The sequence below is a fragment of the Peromyscus eremicus genome, chromosome 4, assembly GCF_949786415.1.
Source record: "Peromyscus eremicus chromosome 4, PerEre_H2_v1, whole genome shotgun sequence".
NCBI classification, from domain to species: Eukaryota; Metazoa; Chordata; class Mammalia; order Rodentia; family Cricetidae; genus Peromyscus; species Peromyscus eremicus.
In genome coordinates this window covers 125,632,013-125,651,275 of record NC_081419.1, presented here as the reverse complement: position 1 = coordinate 125,651,275, position 19,263 = coordinate 125,632,013, and the positions used below count along the sequence as shown (strand labels likewise).

The following is a 19,263-nucleotide window of genomic DNA, read 5'->3' as shown; positions in this document are numbered from 1 at the left end:
CCACTGCACGGTGCCCACCTCAGGGCTGCTCGTGCAGGTAACAGAGCAGCTCTCTGAGTTCTCTTACTGTCAGGGACGCACTCTGGACACACCAAGGGCTGCTCTGCTCACCTGGGCATGCTTGAAGATGTGCATGATGAAGATGGTGAGGCCCAGGCCGAAGATGTAGGCGGCGAAGCTGGTGTAGAAGTAGGTGTGGGTGTTCTTCTTCAAGCTTCAAGGAAGGCAGAAAGAAGGGTTAGAGTACGAACATCCTTTCCAGGGAACTCTCTGCAGTTGCGTGTGCATGGGAGAGCTCTCTCAGCTGGGAGCCCGGAGGGCCATGCACCCTGTACTTCCCTGAGTTAAGTCTCTTTAGTAAAGTTACCTTTACTTTTTCATGTTCAGTTTATATCTTTGAAAAATGGGAAAGCCATAAGCCTATTTGTAAATAACAAACATTATAATCTAAAAACGGCCTGTAAGACTATTAGCCATAAAATCTCTTGGGAGAAAAACCAATTCGGGTTCTAGGTTATCCCCACAGAACGTAAGACAGGGGCAAGGCCCTGCTGGGGACTGAGCCCGGCCCCGTGCATGCTTGGCAAGTGTTCCTCTCACCTCAAGTCCAGCCTTATGTTTAGTTTCTACCACAGCCTGAAAAAGCCTGAGGAGGGAGAGCACAGGGACCAGCTAGACTGACCGGTGACTGAGTGCGGCCTGGCAAACGATGCCTGCAGCTCTCTTTCCCCAAAGCCACTGAAGTCAGCCTGTGCTCAGCACTCTCCACAGATGGCAGAGCAGACTCAGTGGGAACTCTTGTTCACCACCGTGGACGTGAGGTGGAGGCTCCCGAGGTCAGACTAGCCACCAAGGGCTCAGGACTACAAGCACCAATCTCAACTAAAAGGACTTTAAAAAAACAAAAACAAACAAAACCACTCAAATCTTCAGAATGCAGGTGAAATGAGAATTTCTCTGGAAGTGTGGGTGGAGGTACCTGCTCTGGGCTCCTGATAGCTGGAGAATGCTGGGAGAACCCCAGGCCAGGCCCGGCCCGGCCCCCCTTTGCTTACCTGATGTCAAAACGAAGCAGCAAGGCAATGAAAATCCCTGAAAGGGAAAAGGCAGGGTTAGCAAGCCAGGGCTGGGGAGAAGAGGGGCAGCCAACTGGTGGAGACCGGCCTGGTCCCCACCACAGCGCCACACTCTGTCACAACAGACCACCGTGTGTTCCCCTCTGACCAGGCACAGTGTAGGTAGGATCAAGGGAAGCCAGAGTTCCCAGAGCTCAGCCGAGGGCCAAGATGACAGACTCCAACAGGGAATTAAATCTAGGCCTGTTCTAACTGAAAAACAGACTTCTCGTGTCATAAAAGGTGGACGAGGTGGGATCTAGTCTGAAGAGGGCTTCTTCAAAGTGACACTGGCCAGGGAGAATGGAAGGCATGTTGAGCTGCAGGAGGGAGACACCCAGCCCAGATCGCCATACAGCAGGCTCGGGTCTGTATTCCGAGTAAGGAACATAGCCTGCTGAAGAGTTCTGGGCAGGAGAACCTAAACAGGTCTAGAGACCCCTGTGGCTGCTGCCTGGCTGGAGCAAGAAGCAGACCATTGGGAGGTCCCACAGGAGCCCAGGAATGCTAACTCTGTCCTTAGCACCTGGCCCACACTTCAAAACCAAGTCCAGATACCCCAGAATCCCCAGTCTGAGACAGAGCCAGTCAGTCCAACCTCTGCATGCCGCACACACCACATCCTTTACAGATTTCCCCCCTCACTGGCCTTTGGGCTCACACAGGACAGAGACTAAGTCTCATTTAGCTAAGGACAGCCTCCCAAGAGCTGAAGCACTGTGGCCATCAGAAGCCTATCCAGCACGATGAATAGCTATTTTTGCAGTGTTGTGTTTGGAACCCTGTGCATGCTGGGCAAGGGCTCTACCACTGAGTTACACTCCCCACCCTTTGTTGCTAATTTTAAAGAGGGAACCTAGGCATTCTCAGCGAGGACTGTGAGAGAGTTGGATGGAAAAAGCTGACCAGAGCGGCCTTTCCTACAGTGTTTGGAGCTCAGCGCCCCCTGGTGACTGATACTTGTAATAGCTCCTCAACTAAAGCAGGGGCAGGAGCTCGGTTGTTGTACTAAAACAGCCTGGGGTTCGATAGGCTGGGTGACGGCTGGGAGATTTGGAGCCACATACGGGTCCTGAAGGAACTATTAAGGAGAGGATATGTCTACTCCTAAAGCCCAGAGCCATGCACTGAGGAGACTGGTGAAGCTAGACACTGGGTCTCTGTAAGGCAGCAGTTCTCAACCCGTGGGTTGCAAGCCCTTTGGAGTCAAAAGACCTATATTTACATTATGATCCATAGCAGTAGCAAAATTACAGTTATGAAGTAGCAACGAAAATAATTTTATGGTTGGGGATCACTACAACATGAGGAGCTGCATTAAAGGGTCACAGCGTTTGGAAGGTTGAGAACCACTGCTGTAAGGCATTTGTCTTGGGGGTGGGATTCTATTATTTTCTTTGAAGACCGCTCTGGCCACCAAGCCAGGCACCCCACCTAGGATGAACACAGGACCACAATCTACTCTGTCCCTGACCACCATCACCAATGGAGTGTCTCTGCCCATTGCCAGGGGATTGGAATTCAATTTTGTTTTGAGACACGTTGACCACTTAACTAGGCTATCCTTGAATTCATGATCCTCCTGTCTCTGTGTCTGGGGTCATAGGCACATGTCATCTCTCCTGTGTTACCTGGGGTGGGGTATGTCAAGCCCAGTCTCTCAGACAAGTAGACCTGCTTCTTTAACCTGGATCACAGAAATTCCCTCTATTCCCTGGACTTGCTGGGAACAGCAAAGTGACCCAGCAAAGCACCCACCACAGTGCCCAGTGAGTGGCAGGTGCTGTCACCATCCTCCTCCTGTTGAACTGTCCTGTGGCCAGTTCTGACAGTATTGGCTTGTATGTGTGTGGTGCTGTGGACGAACCCAGGGTCCCTGCATGCTAAGCTTTACTCTGCTACTAAGCCATAGTCCCATCCTCTGCAGGAGACCTTTTCCAGTCAGACGGCCCCACTGCTGAGGACGATGGGAATCTCTCTCAGTCCTTTAAAGGAACTAGGAGCTAGACAGATCCCTGACAGGTGACAGGGAGAGGAGCCAGAGATAGATAAAGATGCCAACTTGGAGCTTTTGTCAGCCTCCTGAAGTGAGAGAAAGGCCAGGCAGGCTTTTTCTTCCCATTGGCAGGGCTCCTCCTGGCCTAGAAGTCCAGGTTGGCTAGAAGATACGTTCAAGGCCATTCTGAACACGTTTACCTAAAGCTCAGGGCTCAGCTCCACTTTCTTGGTTTAAATCCAAAATTAAGGGAAAGAGAGCTGCCCTATGCCACCCAAGGCACAAACACGTACTGAGGGGGGATCTGCCAAGTCCTCACCTGATCTTCCCTTTTCCCGACAGGTAAGGCTACCTACCCACCTCCTAGTAAAGCCCTTGGCAACCCCCACCACAGCCCTCTCCCCAGCAATCACCTGGAATGACGATATCTCCAAGTCCCAGCATGGCAAAGTTGTCCGCTTCAAGGCCCTTCTCCAGCAGATCCTGGGGGAACACCACTGCAGGGAGAGACGGAGATGAGACAGAACCATCAGAGGGAGCCACTTACGCAGGCTGCCAGCCTCCAGCCCTGCCAAGCCCGACTCACACACATTTGTATTTGAGTGTATAGGAGATGACAGGGTGCTCTTGGGATGAAATGGCAGCTTTTATGGCAAGGAGGGAGCTAGGACCATCTAACCAAAGGTTTCCTCTTCATTTTTCCTTCTATGTTGCTATGGGACCCATGAGAAAGAAGCCCTACGCTGACTTCATCCCAACTGCTTGCTGCCACAAGCCAGCATCACCAGGGTGCTACAAATCACTGCGCCACATTCCATCCTCTCAAGGCCACCTCTCCTTCCCAGCTACCATGCCTGGTACAGCCTTATGGTCCCAGCTGATTCGGGATCATACACAGTTGAGACTCTAAGTTAATCTGCTTTCCCATCTACCTTGGGATGGTTAGTTGTTTGCTTTGACTGGTTTTGAGATGATGTAGCTATGTGGCCCAGGCTGGTTTTGAACTTTCAATCCTCTCAAGTACCAGGATTAGCAGCACTCATGTGGTACCATGCTCAGCCAAAGGACCCAAGTCCTCACGCACGGTAGGAAAGCACTTTACTACTGGTGATGCCTGCAGCTCCGGAACATATGACTTGGCCAGGGACACATGAAAGACGCTTCCCCAGGGTATTTTTTTTGGGGGGGGGGGGCGGACGACCAAAAACACTCTTCCTGGGGAAAGAAAAAAGTGGTCCCCTCTGTGCCATGTCTGGGTGAAGAGTCAATGCTAGAATTGTGGTTCCCCTCTGGGGACCATGGAAAGGTGAGCTAAAGGACAGGTAAGAAACACGTTGAACGGAGGGCGGAAATCTCCTTGTTTTGGTGATTCCACTGAAGGGCACTAACCCACCCTTGAGCTGTTCCACCCAAGCTTACAGCAGTTTGAGATAAAATTTCCCCTTGTCTATTCAGGCCCAGCGATCCCTGCACTTTGGAGGTGGAAGCAGAAGGTACAGCGGTTCAAAGCCACCGTTAGCCACAGTGAGTTCCAGGATGGCTTCGGCTACCTGAAATCCGTCTCGACAAACATCCAGAGTTTTCCCTTGTTTAAAGACTTTGGTACCTGATTTGTTTTTTGGGTTTTTTTGAGACAGGGTTTCTCTGTGTGGCCATGGCTGTCCTGGAACTCGATCTGTAGACCAGGCTGGTCTTAAACTCAAGAGTCCTAGGTATTGAACTCAGGTTGTCAGGTTTGGTAGCAAGAACTGTGCCAGTGCAGCCATCCTGCTGGCTTTTTTTTTTTTTTTTGGACTGTCTTGCTATGTAGCCTAGGGTAGCCTTAAAGTTGCAATCTTCCTGCCTCAGCCTCTCCAGTACTAGGACAACAGGAATGTGCCCCATGCCTGTGTTATGGATCTTTTTTCCTTCAGAGGTGCAGGGATGGAACCCCAGGGTTCACACATGCTAGACAAGCATTCTACCGCTCAGCTACTACAGCCCTAACCTCTACAGTTGGGCTTTCTAATACTTGTATAGACAACGGTTATTCTAAAAAACAAAACCAAGGTATGGTGAGAGTCGGTAGACAAGAGGTAACGGGGGGAACCCAGGGAGTGTGATACAGTCAGTGTGACGGTCTCTACTTCTGGAAAACCACTGCGAGCCCTGCAATAGGCCGTTAAGCACCTCTCCTCTGCTTACTCCCATTCCTACACATTTCATGCCACATGGCGTCATGACCAAGTGGCCAAGGGTATGGGGGTGGGGTGGGGGGACTGAGAACAAGAACACAGCCAGATGAATCAATGAAGAGGAAAGAGAGTGAGGTTCTGACACCAACAGGGATGATGAGCCAACTGGGGGAGAGGAAGATGCCCGATAGTGGGAGGTGGTCACTTACTTACATTTGATTGGTGCCTCAAAGGACTTGGCCACAGTCACCATCACGTTGGTGCCGAATACCTGGAAGGAGAAGATAGGAGTCTAAAGGGAGGTGGGTGGGCACGGAAGGCTGTCCCTAGGCTTCTAGATGTGGTGTTGAGGTGCATGAGAGTCCAACAGGGAACCGGGAGAGCTCAGAGCACACCTGACATTCGTGTGGTTCTGGGCCAAAGAAAATCTGAAGGAGTCGGAGAAAGACCCTCAACTGGCCCAAGCCGGGCAGCCTGCTTGTTCAGGCTTCTCTCCCTCTTACCAGACAAAGACCCTAGGCAGCTCCCAGACCCCTTAGCAGTGCCTCAGAAAGGGAATACTCAGCCAGAACACAGCTAACCTTTGTCCTCTTTGCTGGGTCACTCCCCAGCATCCACCACTCCTATCCAAATGGCCCGGAACCTCAACTCATTTGCTCTAGAGACACAGGTACCCCTGTAAAGACCACAGAGGGTGTATGAAGGGACTGGGTACGCTGGCTCTTGGTAGGAGATGCCACCCTTTTTCTCCAGATTTACAGATGGACCAGAAATAGACCTGCTCTGGGGTACAAATTCTATCGACTGCCACTTGGACAGAGATGGCAAAGATGCAGGGAAGCCGGGAGGCGGAGAAGGGCCCTCAGAGCTGGACAGCACATCCCTGCCTGACTCACCCAGAAGATGTCATAGATGAAGAGTCCGCCAAGCAGGATGCAGCCAGTGCTCACGTTGTTCAGGTGCAGAAGCTCTACCCCATTAAGGGAGAAGGCCAGGCCAAAGAGGTTGTTGGCAATCCAGTGCTGGGGAAAGGTTGGAGTGAAACTAGCTCACTGTGCCCCATCCTACCCTGTCTCCCCAACCGCCCATCTGCTCAGGCTCTGACCACTTACCTTCCTCAGCAGGTACCAGACACCAACGACGCTGCTTAGGCCCAGGCACACCAGGTCCTTAGTGTCAAACTCATAGTTGATGATCTCTGGGCAGAGAGGCCAGGTAAGTCTACTCCCCCAAGTGAGGCTATCCCCCCAAACCTGTCAGCCCCTGGATGAAGGCGGGCATAACTGCCAGCACGGTCAGACAGGCTCATGGACTTGGCCTTGGCTGCCTCAGACTGGCAAAAGTATTGGGCTGGGGAAAGCTCACTGGAGCCATGTCCAACCCCTCTTAATTTTCTAGAAGGGGAAACATAGGCTCATATAAAATACAGGGTATTGGGGATATAAGCTCTGCCACCTAAAGCTGGGTGACCCTGGAGGAGGCTGTGGCCTCTTAAGAGTTTGTTTCCTTATCTGTAAAAAAGTCAACAGCACCTTTGTCAGGGGGGCTGTTGTGAGAAGTAAGGCTACTCTTACAATGCCCTCAGCACAGTGCCCGGAATGGAACACTTTGGGTTCCCAATTAATGTTACTCCTACCAAGTTCGGAATTTTAGGAAATCAAGGGGATTACTGGTAACCCTTTCCAAGCAGAGGAAGAAGGAAAGAGAGATGTAGAAAGTAGTCAAGAGGGAATCTTGAAGGCTGCTCTTGTCGGGAGCACCTTGGTAGAGACCCTGAATGTCAGACCTACTCTGGATGCTACCAGATTTCCTAATAACTGAGTGTGGCCACTTCTATGATTCCAGAGTGCAGCAAACTGTTACTTGTCCCCCAATTCCTGCTCTTTCCTGTGGTTACAACACCCCGTTTTCATTTTTTAAAGGTATCTGTTGAATTTATTCATCATAACCACAGAGGCATTTTCTCCATGATGTCACATACAGACACACACACAGATACAACACAATATTTATATTTAGCTCAAGTGCATTGCGTCTAAGGCTCACTTAAATGTCTTCATGTGCCACAGCCCGTCATTTAGATAATGGATGTTCTCTATGCCGATGCCCTTGTTGACTTTCTCGATGTCTGCTGCAGCCATTTTCATGACTCCGACACACAGGGCGTGCTCTTTCCCTTCTGCCATGACCGCCACGATGGTATCTACTGCAGCAGCATAGAGCTTTGCTCCAGGAGATGTTAAACCTGGACACATGATATTTGCACCACTGAGCACAAATTTGATGGCTCCTTTGTCGACCTGCTGGTGTGGCAGGATAAATGGGTATTTGTGAAGTAATCTTAGCGTTGGATAAAAAGGTCCTTTTCTCTGCCTGAAAAACAGTAATTCTCCATTAACTGTAAGGATTTCCATGTGTTCATGGCATCGCACTATTTTGACGGGATCTTTCTTAGGCATGATTTGATTAAGCCACGGCTCGATACCTGGGAACTGCTCAGTCAGTTGGCTCTTAATACCCTTAATAACGGAAGTTTTCAGCTGGATGCAGTTGGACACACAGTCCTTCTCGTCAAATTTCTTGAACATGATCTTGGTGTGAAGTGGCGCCTACAGGGTAAAGCTGAAGCGAAGCGTGGATCGCCGAAGGTCCGCGTTGCGGTCTACAGGAAAGATAACACCGGCATCCGGCATCCGGCATCCGAGCCGGCCGTTGTCGCTAACCGGAAGATGGTTCGACCGACTGCACTTTACGGCTATGTAAGATCGGATTACTTCCGTTCCAGTGACCCCCACGTTTGCTCTGACCCCGACGTGGTCACCCCACGGCTCTTCTCCCCGACTTCCGGCTCTTTTCCGGACTTCCGACTCTTTCCCGGATTTCCGATTGCAGAAAGGGCGGGGCTCGGACCGGATGATGCGTCAGAGTATCCACGTCTACGGATAGACGGCCACTTCGGGTTCCGACTGGACCGGAGCCGAGTCGCACCGCCTCTTCCGGGCACACTGCCCAGCTCCCTTGGAGCTAACCAGCCAATTGGGATGCGCCTGTCTTTCCTACGGCTGCGCAGTGGACGCTCCCGTCTTCCCAACGGCTGCGCAGTGGACGCTCCCGTCTTCCCAACGGCTGCGCAGTGGACGCTCCCGTCTTCCCAACGGCTGCGCAGTGGACGCTCCCGTCTTCCCTACGGCTGCGCAGTGGACGCTCCCGTCTTTCCTACGGCTGCGCAGTGGACGCTCCCGTCTTCCCTACGGCTGCGCAGTGGATGTCCCTGTCTTCCACAGCTGCGCAGTGGACGCTCCCGTCTTCCCTACGGCTGCGCAGTGGATGTTTCTGTCTTCCACGGCTGCGCAGTGGTCGCACTCCCAGACCCCGAGGGGCCCCCGAGTATTACGGAGCTTGGTAAAGATGGGGATTTGGAACCCTGAAGGTTCTATGGTCGTTAAAAAAAACAGGCTTAGCCTTTAAAAAAATCAATCCGATAATCATTTATTTGGCACAGATGTACTTGATGCAGAGACGAACCATCACATCACCGTTTGGGGGGGAAAAGGAATGTGCTTGGCAACCAGGAGAGAATGGAATTCATTCCACAGGCTTCTCAAGTGTGAGAAGTATCTTCCATTTGGTTCACACCATCATTTCTCTTGTCACCATGTTTGAATCCATCCATACGATAACGAACACATCTTCATAGTTTTATTTTCCAAAGCTTAGGCGAAACAATCACTGAGCATACTTGCTAAGAGCTAGCTGTCTGGTAGAGCTTTTACTGAGTGCACATATGAGCCAGGCACTGTGCTGAATGCTTTCCACTTATCATTTACTTCCTAATGAAGGGGCTAGATTCTATTCTCATTTTTATTTTACAGATAGGGGAAACAAACTTCCAGTAAAAACACCTAGTGCTCAGAAATAATGGATTCACCCAGATTCCCAAGTCTGAGTAGTGGCAAAGCTGGGACATGAAACAGGGCCGTAAGATTGGAGTTTCTCCTTTTTGTTACTTGTTTCTTTGGAGAACCCAGTATTAGAGAAACAAAGGGGAGAGAGGGAAGTGGGTACCACTGACCTTCCTTGTTTTCCCCAGAGCCCTGTGTGAAGAGCAGCTGATACTGGCGATTTGGGAAGTTGGCTGGAAAAAACTTATTCATGAAGGGGCTGGAAAGAAAGACAAAGCAGGTCGGCAAACAGAGCCCCCACGGGCAATCATAGCTCTTAACAGTCCCCACTAACTTCCACTATGGCTGTTACCCCCAGGTACCTTTTCTAAGTGCCCTGGGAGGTACATGCTATTTTTGCCACTCTACAGATTTGGAGTCTACTAGAGGATGACTTGACCAGGGTCACAAAGGGAGCCAGGATCTGAGCTGAGATTCAAACTGAGGTTTCTGAACTCTTAAGTGATTTGTTTCGCTTATTGGCAAAGTGGACACAGGCAGACTTGGTATGAAAAATTTGGGGGAGAGTAAAGATTTCCAAGTCTGGCCCATCAGCTTCTTGTCAGGAAATGTACTCCCAAACTTTTACCAAGTCCCATGCTACGGAACTGGGCTTTTACAAATGTAGTTGAAATCTACCAGCCAGATGAACCACAGCCTCCAGGGCAGAAACATCCTCTTTTTCAAGCCTACTATGAGGTCTCTGTTGCTTAGGACCAGCATGGCTTTAAAAACATTGTTATCCAGCATGCTCCTGGCCAGGCAAGGTACAGACATGTTCTTTCCCAGACTACGTTAGAGCAAGATTAGCAAACCAAGGCCTCTTGGTCATGAGTGTGACAGTACTATAGAGTGGTTACTAGTCCCCACAGTCCTGTGGGGGCCACATTTGTGGCAGCCTCCTCGGGCTTTGGTCTCAAAGAGGTGTGTGAAGATAAAATAAGGCAGGAAAGATGCTCAGCTCAGTGCTGGCCTGTATTAAAGATGTTTAAGAACTGTGAACAAAGGTCATAGAAGATATCCCAGAATGGTTTCCTAACTACTAAGAAGTAAAGCAAGGTAGGCCTGGAAACATTTAGGTCACAATGGATAAGGCAGGGATGAGAGAGGTCTTTGTTTTGAACTTCTGGTGGCTTGGAGAATATGAATTTAAGAACTATCTCTGGGCCTCAGTTTCCCCACTTGTCAAACAACTGATCTCTTGTATCCTCAGGCTGTGTGATGTGACTGATGGTGAATGGCACCATAGAGAAGTGGCAGGCATGGCTGGAATCTGGGGTGGGCATTCATGGAAGAGCTCTCGAGAGATGGAAGGCAGAAGCAGCCAAGATGGCCGAGGCTGGAAGCTCGGTTTGCTGAATTTCTTGGGAGGGCGAGGCCACAGTGCCAAGTGCAGAGAGAGGCAGAGAGCAGCTCGAGCTGAAGCATTCACCCAGCCTAACCTCTTAGCAGCTTGATGTTCTGCATAACAGACTTGAGACACGCTTCCTAGGTTCAAGTCCTATGTCTGCCACTTCTTAGAGGTGTGATCTTGGGGAAGTTATTTAGCTGCTCCTTGCAACTCTTTCTGTATCTGGATATTACAATACCTTTCTCAGAGGATTACTGTTTGTTCAAAGATAGGGTCTCACTCTACAGCTCAAGTTGGCCTTAAACTTGCATTGATCCTGTTTCTGCCTCCCGAGTGCTGGAATTCTAGGGATAACGCACCAAGTCTGAGACTCTCACAGGATTAAGAGGATTAAGCTAATGCTTGGTGTCTGACAAGTTCAACCGCAGCTTCCACTTCAAGTGTTAAATGTCTGGACTGATTTCTGCATCTGATCTACACCACTGAGCTACAGATCCAGCCCTTATTTTAAGATAGTCTCACTAAGTTGCCCAGGTTGGCCTCCAATTTTTGATCTTCCAAACAGCTGGGATTACAGGCAAGCACTGAGAAAAAGGGCCTGCTGTCTAACACACAAAGGATGACATATGTGATGCAACTGGGCAGTCTGAACTTGAGGGCGGGGCCCTGTCGTCCCATCATTTCCCATGCTGGATGGACACAGTGGTAGATGTTTGCTAGCCAACTCTGAATGCACTTTTACTGTGGGCAGAGTGTTCTTGTGATCCTCCATGGCCCAAACAGACCTAAAGTTCATTGCTTTGTCCTGAGAGACAGCCTAGTGCCCTTGCCATTTGGGGGCAGATGGTGAGGGTTGATGAAACTGACGATGTGCCCTTGTTCTCCTGAGGTAGGAGACTTTGGCTTTCTGTCTGTGGGCCACTTGAGTAGGGCAGGAGCTCAGCCACAGGGGATAAAATAGGCTAAGGCTGCCTGGGCAGAATGTGGAATCTGGCTGGGTTAGAGTCTTGGTGACTGTATTAGGTGAAGGCAGGCTGTGACCCCTGCCTGCCCCCAGTACTACAAGCTGTGGTCTGTTCTGAGCAGTTTGAGGTAGGCAGTGGATGGCAGCAGAGGTGGAGGGTTCAGAGAATTGCAGCCAAGGCCAGCATGGCCTGGGATATGGCTAGTACAGCCTTTAGCCGGCATTTTAGAGATCTGTGGAGAGGAGTCTGTTCTCTCCGTGTTCTCCCTTCCCCTCAACTTCTGCCAAAGCAATCAAGAATTCTAGCCCTGGAGTCAGACAGACCTGGGATCAAACCCTCTGCTTTTATCAGCCATGAATCATGGTGGACTTCCTTGTCTCATACCTTCAGGCCTTATGGTACAGATCCAGAGGAAGGTCTGCCTCATGGATATAAACAGCCTGTGGAAACTCTTAACACTGTAGCTTTCTTAACCAAAAGACTTGAAAATACAACTCCAGTGAGTGAGAGTCAGTTTAATATTTGGATCAACACTAAAAAAAACCCGTGATTAAATTATATCCCCTCCTTGTAATAAAATTGCTTTTGTTGGGTTTTGCTCTTTCTTATGACAACTTTATGGCTTCATTCATTAGCAGTTTTTGTAGCCCAGGCTGGTCTTGAACTCATGATCCAACTGCCTCATCCTGCCAAGTTCCTGGGACCTTTACATGGGTGCCAGAGCAGACTACTATTGCTCTGAATTTTGTAAGAAAATGATTGTGGGGATGTGGCTTAGTGCTAGAACACTTGACTAGCATATGGGAGTTCCTGGGTTCAATTCCTAACACCAGAAGAAAGAGAAAAAAGCAAAACTGGGGGTGGGCTGTAGCTGGGTAGAAGAGACTGCCTAGGGAAGTACAAGGCCCTAAGTCCAACACCCAACATGAAAAAAACAAAAACCAGTCTCTAGCTGACAAATTTTACCATGCACCATTTATTTGTTATTTTGAAGACACTATTTCATATAACTCAAACTGGTCTTGAAGTAGCTGTGTAGCTAAGGATGACCTTGAACTCCTGTCCTCCTGCCTCTACCTCCCAAGTGCTGGGATTAGAGGCATGAGCCACCAAACTAAGCCCGTGTGTCCTTTTTTTTTGAGACAGTCTCACAGTGTAGCCCTGGCTGATGTGCAACTATGTAGATCAGGCTGACCTCGAACTTGGGAGATTTGCCTGCCTCCGCTTCCCGAGTGCTGGGATTAAAGGCGTGGGGTACCACCTGGTTTCCCATGAGGTTAACGGCTGACTTTTGCTTATTTTGGTGCTAGGTTCAAACCCTGGGCCTTACCCTTACTAGGCAAGTGTTCTACCACTAAGCTATACTCCCAGGCAATTGCTGGTTTTATTTTCTGTTGATAAAATCTATCACTAAAATGTACGAATTAGTTAGAGGTTAGAGAGACAACTGGTTAATCTGAGACATTGGGAACACAACAGTTTGTGGGTAGATGGATGCAGGGCTGCTGGGACACAGTGAAATAATCAGTGCCCAAGCATATGGCCTAAATGTTGCTTTCAAAGTATATGTTCTGTGTGGTGAAGCTAGGCTGTGGAAGAAGGTTTTGGGGATCTCAAACCTCTTGTAGACACTGGGGTGGGACTGACTAGACTTGGAGGAGTCATCAGCATGGAAAATGAGACCCAGATTTTCAAAATGATGGCTCCCGTCCTTGCCTTAGGTCCTCATGAGTGCTGGACCTGCTATTATTCTTGCTAGGTCCAAGTTATTCAGGTTCTGAGATGGGCCATGGTATTTTCAACTCAGCTAGAATAAGATTTTGCAGGTAAAGGTAGTGCTGGGTTTAGTATAAAGCCTACAGGCAAAGTCCCAGGTATATAACACCGGGCCAGTCCTAGCCCACTGTATGCCTGGCACGGCAGCCCATCTGATGCTTCCTGTCCCTGTTAGAAGGTTCTGTACTGTCTATAGGGGAAAGCTGATACTTAGAGAGGCTGAGGCTACCTTTTGAGACCACACTCTGACTGCCACCTTCCCGCCAGTGTGCGTAGAGGAATAAGCCTCACTGTCCTTGGCATTCACGGCCTCTGGGGCAGATTCTACTGTCTACCTCTGAATGCTTTGGAAGGTGCCTGACACTAATTCCTTAATGTGCAGAGGCCATCCAGCTCCTGATATGGCACCTCTCTCCTTACACTTCTCCCAGGATACCTATCTTCCAAACCTGAGTGCAAGCTGAGTTCCTTTCTCTGGGCAATTCTCCCTGGCCACTCCTCAGTCTATCTTAGACTACTGCAAAGAGGTAGAGAGAAGTGAGCTGGGCTAGTTTTGCTGGCCATACTAGAGGGTAAGATTCTCATCTGGTGAATGTGAAATGATGCCAAGAGATACGTGTGCAGGCTAGCCCTGCAGAGTGAAGGTGGCCAGTAGCCCCTTGTTCCTATGACACTGACCTACATCCTTTATGCCTGATGTCCTGATGCGAGTGACCGGGTCTGAGCAGAATGGCTTGTGTCCAGACCTGGGCGTTGATCCTATCGAGCGTCTTATTCTCACTAACTTCAGCTTCTCTGACTGTAACCCGGGGTCAACAGCAAGAGCTGGCTAGCCAAGGTGTCTAGCAAGGTGACACAGGCGATCATAGCCGTCCTAACGAAGGTGACAGTTGTATCTACTGACTGTGACCCGTTTGCTACATGAAGGGCATTGCTTTTTTTTTTTTTTTTTTAAATACTCCCTTGAGGAGACTGAAGCCAGAGGTTAACCTGTAGTGTAGAGGCTGGACTTAAGGCCAGGCAGTCAAATTCAGAGCCTGCATCACACCCCTCTACTGTTAGGAGTGTGTCCCATGAGGACCTGAGTGCTTGGCAAGTGCCACTAGGGAGATACATCTCAGCACTGTGATGGCTCTTGGACACTCCTGACTGGGTTCTCCCTCTCTAAGATGCCTGGAGCTTGCCTCAGCCTCTTGAGTGCTGAGAGCCACCATAACTGGCTAGCCCTGTAAGTCCCTATAAGGAGACTGTGGCCCAGAGAGATCCCGGTTTCCATCCCAGGTCATGTACAATATGACCCAGGGGAAGAATCCCTTGGATTTAAACCTGGCTTGGAGTGACACAAAAGATCATGTTCCCATCCAAGACCCTGCACTGGTTCCTGAGAAAGAGGCTTCAAACGCTGCCGGGAGATGCTGTCTGACCTGATGGTGTGGGACAGGGCCAGGATCCCCAGCACGAAGAAATACATGGACAGCAAGAGGTTGATGTACTCCTGGGAGAATATCTGAGGAAGAAATACAAAAAGAAACAAGTCAGGGTTGTCAGAAGCCAGGACCCATCTCCTAGAGGTTGGTCTCATTCTATCCCTCTGGAGTCAGGGGCAGTCAGCAAGAATCTCTGACTCTAGGCTTCCATTCTCACAGCTGGGGGAAGGGCAGTACCTCAGGTCCCACCCAGACGGACTCTACCCACACCGGAGTCTAGATGCTTACATATGTGATTCCGTCATTTGGAGAAGGGTAATTACTATGTGTGCCCAGGGTCTTACATGGAAGTCCTAAGGGCACAGGGGAGGGGTCTGAAATCAAACCCAAGAGCAGTTTCAGAAGCAAGAATTTGTTTCTCCCTGCTCAAAAATCTGGAAGCCCCTTCAGAGTGGCCCCCAAGCCCTAAAGCATGCTAGTTACAAGATCTCTGGGCACCTTGACCCACTCTTCGACTCAACCCTTGCCTCTTCATGCCTGTGACGGCAGCTCAAAGTCGGGACACCAGGCCCTGACAGCTACATCCTCATCACTGTCCGGTGAAACAGAGACTCTGTCACAATGCTCCAAAGCTAGTCGTCTCATATTCACTCTGGAACTTGGGAAGGCTGTGTTGAACCTGTGCCTGCTGCAGCCTCTGCTCCACCAGTCAGTGTTGACTCTTAACGGGGAGGCAGGCACGTGCTTTCTGGGGGCACAGGGACCACGCCACTTGAGTAAGACTTCATGGTTATCTGTCTAAACACCAGGCTGATCATGTCGGTCCTCCACTTCAAGCCTTGCCACTGTTTCCTTTGCTGCATGTTGTTGTTCCCGAGTGGGAAGGCCTTGTAGGCCCTCCTGATGGAGGCTGTAGATCACTCTGCCCTGCTCACACACTGTGTTTCACACTCTGCAGCCTCACTCCCATTCCCAGGCAGCCTGGGCATGTGTTCTTGGGTTGCTGAGATGTCTTTTCCCCCTTACCTAGGTTACTCCAACTCTTCTTTCATCAGCTCTCAGCCCTGAGCAGCTTTATTCAGGGACCTGTCTGACCTCTGCCCAGCAATTTGGCTGCATTTCCTGACTGCCTGCTATGTGCAGGGCATGGAGCCAAATACTAGCCATACAACGAGGAATAAGGCAACTTCAGAGTTCATATGCTGCTAAGAGAGAAAGCATCTCAGAGGATGCTGGGAGCCAAGGGAGTGCCATGACAGATTCCAGATTCACCAAGCATGACTGGAGGGCTGCAGGCAGGGTTGTGGCATGATGTGAGGGCCTGAGATGATCCTACTGCTGCTGTGCATACAGAGCAAGAAGAGGCAGCAGAGTGCCCAGGGAGAGAGGGTCCTACACGAGCCAGCAGAGTCCAGTCTGTCCTGGACCAACAGGATGTGCAGAGGAGCTGGGTATGGGGACAGAGAAAAGGGGCAGGAGCAGAGGGACTCCTGGTGCTCTTGGCTGAGGAGGGTTTGTGTGTGTGTGTGTGTGTATGTGAGAGAGAGAGAGAGAGAGAGAGACAGACAGACAGACACGGGCTCCAGCAGGAGCTCACAATGGGCTGGGCCTGTGCCTTTTGTCAGACATCACTTCACACTTGATGCACAGGCCTAAATTCAGAAAGACTGAACAGCCAGCAAACCAGTGTGAGGTGATGGGAACTCACTTCCCATTTACGACACAGCTGGTGGCCGAGAAAGATGGGAAGTTCCTCAGGAAGGTGCATAAGAAGAAAGGACTTCTCCTCATGGGTCCTCCGGGGAGGAGACAAGGGAGGCCTATGGGCAAGTGTCTGTACTGGGACCAGTGGAATACACAATCAAAGCCTTTAGGTGATTTCATCGGTACACCTGGATGTTGCTAAGGCACAGTTAGGAGAGCACAGGAGGAGAAACTCACAGCAGGGAGTGTGAGTGTTACAGCTCTGGAGGGAAAGGTATCCTGACTCGTCAGGAAGTCAGGCTATACCTGGAGCCGTAATAGGACAGAGCTCTGGTTTCGAGACCAGGGTGGGTTTCTTTGGTTGGCCCTTTTCCCCTACAGGGAGCAGCCTTATTGTTTGGTGGCACCTGGTCCCCTGGGCTGCCTAGAGCCTGTCTAGGAGGAACATAGGTAGTTAGAAAGCAGGAAAGGGCTAAGTGCCACCGAGGAGGGCCTTCTCTCGTTACACAAATCACACAGCCATCAGGCTAGAGTTCTTGCAGAAATTGGTGGCCACATTGTCCCATAGCTGTGTCAGGTCCACTGCCCAGAGAGAACAGACTGAGCAGTGCAATTCCCAGCAACCACATGATGGCTCAAACCATCCATAATGAGATCTGGCGCCCTCTTCTGGCCTGCAGGTGTATATGCAGACAGAACACCATATATAATAAATAAATCTTAAAAAAAAATTATAAACATTAATTAAAGAATTAAACTAAACATTAAAAATGTGAGAAGGACAGTTTGGAGGCAAGGGGCTGGGTGTGAACTCACACACTCAGCATAAGAGACTCAGAGAGTAGCAGCAGCTGGATCAGAGGCCGTGCAGGGCGGCAGGAGACTGGATGACAGCGTAGGACCGCGGGGTGCCAAGGGAGGCCCATGCACATCGCTGCCTCTGACAGTTCAACTCTCAGACACACCAGAGAGACTTTGGATCAAGTCCTCTGGTGGAGAGGGAAACGGAGGTGAGCATGGAGGTGAGCATTGGGAGCAAAGGAGAATCAAGAAGACAGGGCTCTGAGCAGAGCGGGCTCCAAACCAGTACCCCTGACAGATCAGCTTCCGTGTGAGGTCCAAGAAAAAGGAAAAGAAATTGGGGCTTTTACTCGACTCTTGATGCTATCTGGGGTGAGGGTCCAGCTCAGTGGTACAAAAATGTGCTTGCATGCCTTAAGGCCTTGGGTCTGGTTCTCAGCAACCCCACTTCCACCATCACTACAACTTCCACTACAGAATTGGGCACTGTGTGTCAACTGCAAATGGAGACCCCGTTTTCCTGCACAGAGTTGTGTACCAAAGTAGTTTGTGCCACGCTGTGGAACGAGCAAATTCGTAGTGGCATTGCCATGATACCCCAATACTGGGCATACCTAAAACACACTCAGGGTGTGTGAAACCATCAGGCAGATTTGACTGTGTTGATACAGGCAACCCCAACACCCTTCCAACCCCTCAAACATTTAACACAAATCTAGGTCCATCATTACAGGTTCTCAAGAAACTACAGGAGCAGGTCCAACTTGTTTGTACCTTTCCTTAGATTGAAGTATGCATGTACATGTATGCACGCATGCACATTTCAAAAAATATTCATCATTTAAATGTACTTTGCAATTGCAAATTAAAGCTATCCTTAAGTTTCAACAAATAGGAAGTAAGTGCTTGTGATACATTAGTTAAAAAATACCAAGAGTTTATTTTAATGCTTTCCTTCTGATGTCGAGGCACGCTTACCAAAAGCCTGAAGGGAGCCACAAAAACGGTGACACTGATTGCTCATTGTGGGATCTACTGCTTTCTCTCCCAACACTCTTCTGTGTAATGTTAACCATCTGGTACATGTTACTTTCACACCCAGAAAGCAGTACACATAGGAGAACATGTACACGGGGAACAGGTTTAAGGAGCATTTAGCTGCATGAGAAAATGCTCATGACATTTTCAGTGGGAAGTGGAAGCTACAGAGAGGCTACATCATGGGGCCACAGCTATGGAGAGAGCATGCACAGGGAGGCCATGGAAGCCACGGCTCCGAATTGGAACTGGGAGTGTCTTGGAAGTCGAGTTTGGATGGCTGCCACTTCTTCCTTTTTACGTTTCTGTTTTCCAAGTTTTCAACATTGAGCCTGCTCAACTTTTATTGGGAAAATAAACCTCAATAAACCAATCAATCAATAAAGGTGACTGGTATGGTAGAGGTATGTCTGCAACAAAAACTACAATCCAGACCAGCACAAACACCACAAGGAAGCAGAACTGGTAGCCGCAGAACACAAAGCTACGTGGAGAAAAAGGGCTGGCTGGTGGGAATGGGGAGTAATACCAACAGGCTCTGGCTGGGGACTTAGGGCTGAATTATTGTTCCTCCTGCTGTTTTCTATAAATGGTCATTCATAAAATCAAGTTATCTAGGCAGCCAAGGACTTACTTTGAAGAAGAGGTAGAGCCCCAAGAGAGTGCAGCTGGCGATGATGGGGAAGCGGGCGGCATCTCGGCTGGTGATGGTTTCCGGCATGTCTGACGAGCTCTACAAAGAGAAGGAATGTGCGGCTGAGCCACCCCGGCTACAGGCTGCTGGAACACGACGCTTCAACAGTCATCTCCTGCACCCGCCATGCCGGCCCACTTTGGCATCTCATTCCTTGTCTCAAGGCTTTTGCTAATGTTATTCCCTCTACCACAGAGGTTTATAATGACAGATGATAATAATTAGCAAAAATATGGTAAGGAGCTGACAAAGGATATTTACACAAAAACGAACTGAATATA

At 49.7% G+C, this 19,263-nt stretch overlaps 2 protein-coding genes across 3 annotated transcripts in view; both read right to left on the bottom strand.

Annotated features, from left to right (window-relative positions):
• Hm13 (histocompatibility minor 13) overlaps positions 1-19,263 on the bottom strand; it is a 38,323-nt gene that overhangs the window by 10,824 nt on the left and 8,236 nt on the right. For both annotated transcript variants that reach the window (XM_059261636.1, XM_059261637.1), the window contains exons 2-10: positions 18,923-19,021; positions 14,743-14,825; positions 9,358-9,446; positions 6,398-6,483; positions 6,182-6,307; positions 5,499-5,556; positions 3,525-3,608; positions 1,056-1,092; positions 112-214 (exon numbers count right to left, since the gene is read on the bottom strand). In XM_059261636.1, the coding sequence (XP_059117619.1) occupies positions 112-214; positions 1,056-1,092; positions 3,525-3,608; positions 5,499-5,556; positions 6,182-6,307; positions 6,398-6,483; positions 9,358-9,446; positions 14,743-14,825; positions 18,923-19,021 (765 nt within the window). The remainder of the gene's footprint in view (positions 1-111; positions 215-1,055; positions 1,093-3,524; positions 3,609-5,498; positions 5,557-6,181; positions 6,308-6,397; positions 6,484-9,357; positions 9,447-14,742; positions 14,826-18,922; positions 19,022-19,263) is intronic.
• Positions 7,328-7,975, bottom strand: Mcts2 (MCTS family member 2). The gene has a single exon (XM_059261638.1). It carries the CDS (start codon positions 7,871-7,873, stop codon positions 7,328-7,330), a length of 546 nt encoding a protein of 181 aa, XP_059117621.1. The 5' UTR covers positions 7,874-7,975.